Source organism: Echinops telfairi, unplaced genomic scaffold (genome assembly GCF_000313985.2).
Source record: "Echinops telfairi isolate 266 unplaced genomic scaffold, ASM31398v2 ScPeMD7_18;HRSCAF=68, whole genome shotgun sequence".
Taxonomy (NCBI): domain Eukaryota; kingdom Metazoa; phylum Chordata; class Mammalia; order Afrosoricida; family Tenrecidae; genus Echinops; species Echinops telfairi.
Window position 1 is genome coordinate 47,722,305 of NW_022103915.1, and position 9,009 is coordinate 47,731,313.

The 9,009-nt window shown below is 44.5% G+C and overlaps 1 protein-coding gene across 1 annotated transcript in view; it reads right to left on the reverse strand.

Annotated features, from left to right (window-relative positions):
- DACT1 (dishevelled binding antagonist of beta catenin 1) overlaps positions 1–8,697 on the reverse strand; it is a 94,241-nt gene extending 85,544 nt beyond the window's left edge. The window contains exon 1 of the mRNA XM_013003653.2: positions 8,523–8,697. Coding sequence (XP_012859107.1) covers positions 8,523–8,697 — 175 coding nt within the window. The remainder of the gene's footprint in view (positions 1–8,522) is intronic.
- Between the last annotated feature and the right edge of the window lie 312 nt (positions 8,698–9,009).

Below are 9,009 nucleotides of genomic sequence, written 5' to 3' on the forward strand. Positions count from 1 at the left end.
ATGTCTTTTGCTTACTATATGTATTAAAATATCCAAAGTGAGTCTCCTTTGTGTAGTGCCTGCTGGGATTGGACTATCAAAGATGATTTGTTCACACACATGTCTCGAACCAAAGCCGGGATGGCTGGAGTAACCAGAACCAGACAGACATCTCTATCTTTGTGATCACTCCGGTGACTAGTTCAGGCTCCTTTTTTTAAACGGCGGCTGCATTTACCTAAAGCAGTGGTTCTCAATCTTCCTAATGTCATGGCCCTTTAATACAGTTCCTCGTGTTGTGGTAACCCCCAACCATAAGATTATTTTTGTTGCTACTTCATAATTGCAATTTTGCTACTGTTATGAATCGGGCAACCCCTGTGAGAGAGTCATTCAACCCCCAAAGGGGTCACAACCCACAGGTTGAGAACCACTGACCTAAAGGAAATGTGTGTTAGGCAGGGTGCTCTAGACACACAAAAACAGGGCACATATGATTCTATATATATGAGGATAGGTGCATACAGTGAGAAGGAAGATAACAGCTAGTTAGTCCACACAGCAATACAGAGGGTTCGATTTCACCTCTTTTCCATGGAAGAGTTAATATACTGGAAGTCCTTCAGCTCACGTGGGCTGCCGGGTGCAAGGTCAAGGAAGCAGACAGTGGAGTCCTTCCTACCTCAGGCAATGCAGGCAGAGTCTGCCCATAGGCAGCAAACAGCAGGGTAGGTCAGCAACAGTCAGCAGCTCAGGAGCTCAGCGAAGCAGGCAGGACCGGATGGGAAACCGAATGCAAACAATCCAAAGCAACCAGATCCACCAGCCTCAAGCTCAAGCAATGTACTCACCAGCAGGCCAGAAGTGTGGAGAAGCAGGTCTCGAAGGAGCCTCACGCGCTGGTGACTTGGCCCATAGGTAGGGTAGCTCTCAGGTTGAGGCAGAGAACTAGCTAAAGCAGCAACCTCTGAGCTGATCAGCAGAAAGCAAGAGGGGTGGTGGGTGGGGGGCTTGCAGAGTTATTTATCTCTTTGCCCTCCAATCAAATTGTGACCTGATTAATCCCACATGTTCCCATTGGCCAGGTTGACACAATAAACTTACCTATATCACAAAATGTTTCAGGAGACCAAGCTAGAAGATATCAAGCTTTTTAATGTCTGACCATGGAAGTCCAAGAACATCACTCTGCTGTATTCCATTGGTCATGTTCAAGAGGGAGGGGATTAGATATCACCACTTAATTGGAGATATGACAACAACAACAAGATTATGGCCAGTAAATCTCCCAGACCTGGTGTAATTAGAGATCACTACATTAGTGCAAGCTGCCAAATGAGTCCTCATTGCTCAAATTCATCTGAAATAACACTTCTTTGGAGAACTGATAGCTTTCAAAGTGTTTGTATATACTCGTATTTGACCTCATAATAACCTTTTGAGTTAGGCTGATATTAATAGCCTCATTTTTAATTAAAAATTTTATTGTGACCAGGTAAAGGTTTCCAGAGTAGATCATAGTTTTGCATTTAAGAATTCGTACACATTCTGATTCAATTCATCCATTGCAATTCCCTTCAATGTACCATCGTTTATCCCTCTTTCCCTCTGTGTTCCCTGTTTCCGGTCCTCTTTCTCTCCCAACCCTCTGAAATTTGCCCATGGGTAAATGCTCCTCTTTTGATCTTAAATGGTTGATTAATTCTAACCAGGAGGTGAGTTCAGTTCCAAACCTGGCAAGCAAGGACGATAGTCGAGGGGTCCCACCGGTCTCTGTCTGACCAGGAAGCCTGCTCTCTTTTATGATTTTCAGTTCTGTTCCACATTCTTCCCCACTCTCTCCAGGATCTTCTAATGTGATCCTTTCAGAACAGCTGGTAGTGGTGCTGGGCACCATCTAATTCTGGTCTCAGGGTGGTGGAGGCTAATGTTTGCATGATCCATTAGGTCATTGACCTAATTGTTTCCATGTTTCTATCGATTTTCATCATTCTTCTTTCCTCTTGATGAGGAGAGTCCAATATTGCTCTTTAAATGGATGCTGGCCCACCTCTGAGACCCTAGTCACTATTCACAAAATTATGTAATATCCCATCTTAAAGAAGTTGCTTAAGTCTAGCAATATTGGTGACTTGTTAGGGTCCAAGAGAAGAATCAGAAGTAAAGGCCAACGTGTTTAGTTTCCAGTACCTAAAGGTTATTTTCGTTTCACAAACCAAATACTAGGTTTGTGATAGTTTCTAATGAATTATTTATTGGTGAATTTACAGTAAGAGTTGTCTTTCAAAATAATTAGATTAGATTCCATTAAATCTTGTATGAACCAGAAATTTGGTGGTTGGAAGGAATGAGAATGAATGAGTTGATTTAAAATTTCATCTCTGCTCAATGGCATTTTAAGCAGTTGATTAAAAAACAAAGAAGGTAGAATTTTCTTTACTAACACAGAAAGTAGCAATCCTCTGTTAGTAGGAAAAGCAAGGTATAGAGCCATTAAGTATGTGAAATGTGGTCTCATCTTGTAAACACACACATATTTCCATGCAAACATTTGCTATCATGTGCACAACAATCATATGGAAGGCTTTATAACAGCTAGGAGTGTCATATCTGAAAGATCCTATGCTGTTTGAATTTTGAATATATTTATTCTTGAAAAAATACAAGAGATCTTAAAAAAAAATACAAGAGATCTTTAAGCTCTTTAATTTTAAAAAAATCTATAATGATTAGAAGATTTAAAGCAATTTCACAATTTTGCAAGTTCTGTGGATGATGCAAGTATAAATAAACAAAACTTCAGGAAGTGTTATACTAAGGGAAGGAATTCTACACTTGCTGATTATTTCTCCAAACAGCAATTATTCTGGAAGTATCTTCAAAATACTCAGTATTGGGAAATGTGCTTTTAAACAAAACAATATAAAACTGTTCTTTGAGCTAGACATAACTGGCTTCAAGGCAGTCACTGATGTGAAGCTCAAAAGCCATAGATAATTCTTTCCAAAACAAAATGTGATCCTTTACACAGATCTCAAAACACAAATAAACAATCAAGGAAAAAGTGATCCAAAATTTAACACGCATGCATACATACATAAATCTCACTAAAAAGTAAAGCATTCGCACCAAAAGTCCTATAAGATTGACAACAGTAATTTATTTAGAAAACTCAAAACAAAAGGTGGCCTACCTCAAACCTAAACCTGACAAAACTCTGAGGCCAAAACAGAGTGAAAAATACCATTCAGTAAGTCTTAACTTTGGGAAGAGAATGAGAACAAGGAGCAAAAGGCTTAGGTCTGGATAGGAATACCACCTGTGGGCCAGGTACTCCAAATTGGGCACCCCGGGCCAAGCCGAGAGAGGTATTACCCAAATCTGTTGTCATTTTCATGGCTGGGATTGAGAATTAGAGCCATTGTTGGGCGCGACCAATGAAAAGGCTGGTAAGGACACAAGTTCAATGAAAACAACAATATTTGCTATGAGGAGGCTTCATAAAATTTGTGGAAAGTGAAACTGAAATATAATGGTAATTTTCTGTGACCTTCTTTAAGCTTCCTCGTATTTATTGAGTGACAGTGTTACTAGAGCATTTTCATACATCATTTCACTTATAATCTGTAGTCTTCTTCAAAGCAGGAGATGATTCTATTTTCAGATGCAGTTATCAACCTAGAGGGGTTGTGTGGTGTGTTAATCTGGATAGACTAGAGAAACAAATCCATGGACACACATGTGTGTATGAGAAAGAGATTTATATACAAGAGGAATTAAACATTGAAAAAATATCCCAACCCAGTCCAGTCCAAGGCCATAAGTCTGATATTAGCCTATATGTCTGATACCAATGTATAAAGTCCTCTTCAGACTCACAAAACACATGCAATGAATGATCACAGGCCAGTGGGTAGAAAGTCTTGGGGTCCAGTGGCGTTGTAAGCATCTCAGTTCTGGCAGGGGTCCCTCTGAGGCTTCTCTGACTTCTGAGATCTGGTTGCATCCATGTGGCTTGTCTTCTGCAAGGTCTCCCAGGGAGTGGCAGACAGGGAGGTGTCTTCCGCGTCCAAGGAGGAAGTACCAGATTTCCCAGAATTCTCAGGAGAAGGCCACGCCCACACAGAAGTCCCAGGCTGTGGGCTATCTCCAGACTGACAGCCAACTCCACTCCTGCACTCTTGATCCTTCAGTTGACACCAGATTAGATGACTCCCACATGTGGCATACCCATTCCAAAGAAAAGGGACCCAGCAGAACGCTCCAAATTTGAGGATAATATCGCTCATACCACAGGTAGCAGTACAGTGACAAGGAGCTGCCGGAGGTTCAAGCTGGATTCCGAAGAGGCCATGGAACAAGATATGTCATTGCTGATGTCAGGAAACAAGCTTGGTCGGTAGACGTCCAGAACATGCAGACCTGACCCACCTGCCAGCTGAGCTCATCACACCTAGTTTCCTGGGCCCTGGATCGACTGCTCTCATGCTTCTGTCCCATACTTTAGATTTACCACAATTTGTTGTACTGGAAGGCGTATAGACTGTGGTGAGAAGATCTAAATTTGAATACTGCGTCCGTCATGTCTTAGTTCTCTGAGCTGCTATATGAGAAATTCCATAAGTGTGTGGCTTTCATGGACAGAAATGTCTTCTCTCGTGCTTTAGGAGGCTAGAAGTCCAAATTGAGGGTCAGAGATGATCTCTGCTCGCTTTGGAGGAACGTCCTTGTTTCCTTACAACAGCTATAGGTTTGGCATCCCTTGGAGATTTCTGTGTATCTTGCATCTAGGAGGTTCACAGCACAAGAATGCTTTCTTGGCGGTTCTGAAATCCCTCTGATCTAAAGAGATCAACTTAAGATACAACCTAATTCTGTAGATTGTATCCTGCCTTATTGTCATAACTGCCAAATTGCATCATGATATAACTGCCAAACCACTGCCAATCATGGCTGAGCCAAACTGACACATATCTTGAGGAGGCACAATTCAATCCAGGACAGTCACTGTTGTTGCTGTTATTGCTAGGTGGCATAGAGTTGGTTCTGACCCATAGTGGCCCCGTGGACAGTAGGACAAAACACTGCCCAGGCCTACACCACCCTCATAACTGCTCTCATGGTTCAGCCCATTGTTGCAGCCCCTGTGTTGCCCCATCTCATCAGGGCATTCCTCTTTGTCACTGCCCTTCTAGCAAGCATGATGTCCTTCTGTAGGGGTTGGTGTCTCCAGACAACACGTCCATCCTTGTCTCTACGGAACATTCGAGTTGGACTCCTTCCATGACAAATGTGTTTGTTCTTTTGGCAGTCCATGGTGCTTTCAATATTCTTCTCCAGCACCATAATTCAAATGCATCGATCCTTATTTGGTTCTCCTGATTCAGTGTCCAATTTAACATGCATAGGGGGTAAATGAAAATACCATGGCTTGGGTCAGGCACGTTTTAGTCCTCAAAGTAACCTTACTTTTCAACACTCTAAAGCAGTGGTTCTCAACCTTCCTAATGCCGCGACCCTTTCATACAGTTCCTCATGTGGTGTGACCCCCCAGTCATAAAAATTATTTTTGTTGCTATTTCATAACTGTGATTTTGCTACTGTTATGAATCAGGCGATCCCTGTGAAAGGGTCATTCAACCCCTAAAGGGGTCATGCCCCACAGGTTGAGAACCGCTGCTCTTAAGAGATCTTGTGCAGCCTGTTTGCCCAGTGTTTGATGCCTTGACTGCCGCTTCCATGAGTGTTGAGTGTGGATCCAAGTAAGACAAAATCCTTGACAACTTCAGTCTTTTCTCCCTTTACCATGATCTTACTTATCAGTCCAGTTGTGATGATTCTGATCTTCTTCACATTGAGTTGTCGTCCATTCTGAAGGCTGCAGTCTCTGATCTGCATCGGCACGTGCTTCTGGTCCTCCCCACTGTCACCATGCAAGGCCGTGTATCTGTATCTCAACGGTTGTTAATGAGCCTTCCTCCAATCCTGATGCCACATTCTTCTTCATACAAGCCAGCTTCGCTGATGATTTGCTCAGCATCGAGATTGAACAAGTATGATGAGAGAATGCAACCTGTCCTGGTGTTAAACAATGAAGTACGCCCTTGTTCCGCTCTCACAACTGCCTCTTGATCTGTGTACAGGTTCCACATGAGCACCATTAGGTGTTCTGGAATTCCCATTCTTCTCAAGGCTGTCCATAGTTTGTTACGATCCACAGAGTCAAATGTGTTGGCATAGTCAACAAAACACAACTAAATCTTTATGGTATTCTCTGCTTTGAGCCAAGATCTACCTGGGGTGTCCCTGTCGTGTGCTATCTGGCGCATGCTGCCAGGTGAACACGGCTTCTTCAGAGAGGCATATTAAGGTGAGCATGACCCTCTCCCAAAGGCAGTTACACCAGCTGTGCCAGGTGCTGGGTTTTGGAAGCAGTGGTGAGCACTGGGGCAGGGAGCACACTAGGGTCTATTATTGGATAATCAAGCCTTGTTGGCACTAGGCTGTGTGTGGATGTTCGGGGGATCCTTTCTTAAGAGGTGGGTCATTCTGAAAGACATTATGAGAGCTGGTGGAGCCTGGCCGAGTAGGGAAGCCAGGAGAAAAGTGTGTTTCAAGAAGAATGGTATCATATGAGAAAGAAAGGGTCACCGAGAGGAGGGCTGAGCTAAGGCCCGAATGGGGCCATGGAGGAAGGCACCCATGGGCTCTCTGGGGGTACGAACGAAGTGACGGCCATCTGCGGCAGGACTGGAGAGTACTGACACAAAGGAAGGCTTTGGGCTGACTTTACACGATGCCTGGTCATCAGAGGGGATGGTGAGCAACCCAGGGAGGGTCCCCTTGGGATTGGAGCAGTTACAAAGGGAGTTTCAGGTTAAGCAAGGGAACCAAGGCGGAGGAATGACTCTGAAGACGCCAGCGAGAGGAGTCGATTGGTGGAATGTGGTCCTAGATAGGTGGTAGGTAATAGGATTCCTCACATGGAGAGACTCTTTCCTTAAGAAAGAAGGGAGGAGGGGCTAAAAAGGCTGTTGGTAAAGCAGAAATTTGAAGGGTGGGCATTTTAAATACTTGCCATTGGTGGCTGGTAGGTCCAAATGCTTACTATTCTGCATTGCCTGGGGGATAGACTTGCTTTGGCATGAAAACACACACACTAGCAGGCATCGGTTCAAGTTCCTAACTTGGCCTCCTCCTGACAATGGCCTTGAACAAAATTACTGAGCTTCACTTTACTTATCTTGAATTGGGACTGTGATACACGTCTGCTCTGATGGTGCCCAGAGTCTGCTTCCACCACCACCTCCCCACTCCCCCTTACCCTTACCCCCCAGTTACAGAATCTTGAGAAATTCAGAGGTGGTCACTTGTCAGCAGCTAGAAGCCCACCATGGTAGAGCATTTCCAGGCCCAAACTCACGGCCATGGAGTCGATGCTGATTCATATCGACAGGGTAGAAATTGCCCCTGTGAATTTCCAAGACTGTAACTCTTTAACCCAAACCAGACTCATTGTCACTGAATTGATGTTGATGCATAGAGACCCTATATGGCCGAATAAAACTGCCCCTGTGAGTTTCCGAGACTGTAATTACGGGAGTAGAGAGCCTCTCTTGCTCCCCTAGTTTGAACGGCTGACTTCACAGCAGCCTTATGCATGAAAATCAGCAAATGCTACACTATGTGCTGCCTTCCCCTCTGTCTCAGCTTCCTAGTGCAGCTGTAACGGAAATACTACAAGTGGGCAGCTTTAAAAACAGAAACGGATTTTCTCAGCATTTGGGAGGCTAGAAATTAAAATCCAGGGCAGTAGAGCAGGGGAAGGCTCTCCCTCTGCGCTCTGCAGGGAGATGCTCGTAGGAGCGGCTGGAGGCCAGGCCTTCCTCTGCTCTTGGTGATGCTCCTCCGGCATCCATCACCCCTTGAGTGTACTTGCTCCTGAGCTGAACCTCTTCTTTTTGTATCTCAGAAGTGATTCGGTCGAAGACACACCCTGCCTATAGTGATACGGTCTCATTAATAGAACAGAGAAAATTCCATTCTCAACTGAGGTTACATCCACAAGTATGCAGATTCCTATTCTAACACATGTTTTAGAGCACAAGTGGGGCAGGGAGCATAATTCAGTCCCTCCTCCTTCTGCCCCCAAAGACCATTTCACCGAGACACCCACCACAATCACTACCTGCTTCATCATGAGAGAATCGTTGTGAAACACCTTTTCAAACAAATGCAACATAGCGAAATATACAGGGCTTTTATTATCAAACCTATGGCAGGATGATTTTCCATATATAAATTAGGATTGCCTTTTGCGCCCTCCTCTTCCCAACAGGTCTCCTTGAGCGCTCCTGATGCCAAGGAGTTTTGCAGGGCAGAAGGCAAAGGTGCTCGAAGCCAGTGGTTATTCTAGTCATAATAAAGCACCACCCTTGGGGCTATCAACAAAGGCTTTGGGAGGAGATTCCTGAAGTAATTCCCTTCAGACCAGGAAAGTTAGTGAGGTCTCTGGGTCCCACAGGAGGCAGAGGAGCCTTTGCCTGGCGCCATGACAGCCCCTTGGGACGCACAGACCTCAGCAGGAAATGGCTGCCCAGGGGTCCGCAAGAGGACGGCCAGACACGACACGATTAGTGCGGATGTGACAAGATACTCCGACACGCGCTCTTCATCACAGATGGAAGAAAGGATGAAGTCGAGGAGCTGAACAGACATTTTCGAAAAGACAAAGCCTAATGTTATGACCAAATGTGCCAGGACCTACAATTAGAAAACTAAAGGGGAAAACACGCTCAGCTTATCGGAAATGAAAGAACTCAAGAAAACATTCAAGCCTCGCATTTCCATTTTGGAAGATTCTAAACTCAAAATGTTAAATATAGAGACGACGGAAATGCAGTCACTGTCCCCAAAAGAACGGTTCTGCAGTCACCTTTTCAGGAGAACCAGTAGTGCTGAAGGAAGAAGTTCAGACTGCTCTGACGGCAGTCACCACGAACAAGGCTCCAGGAGTAGATGGAAGACCCA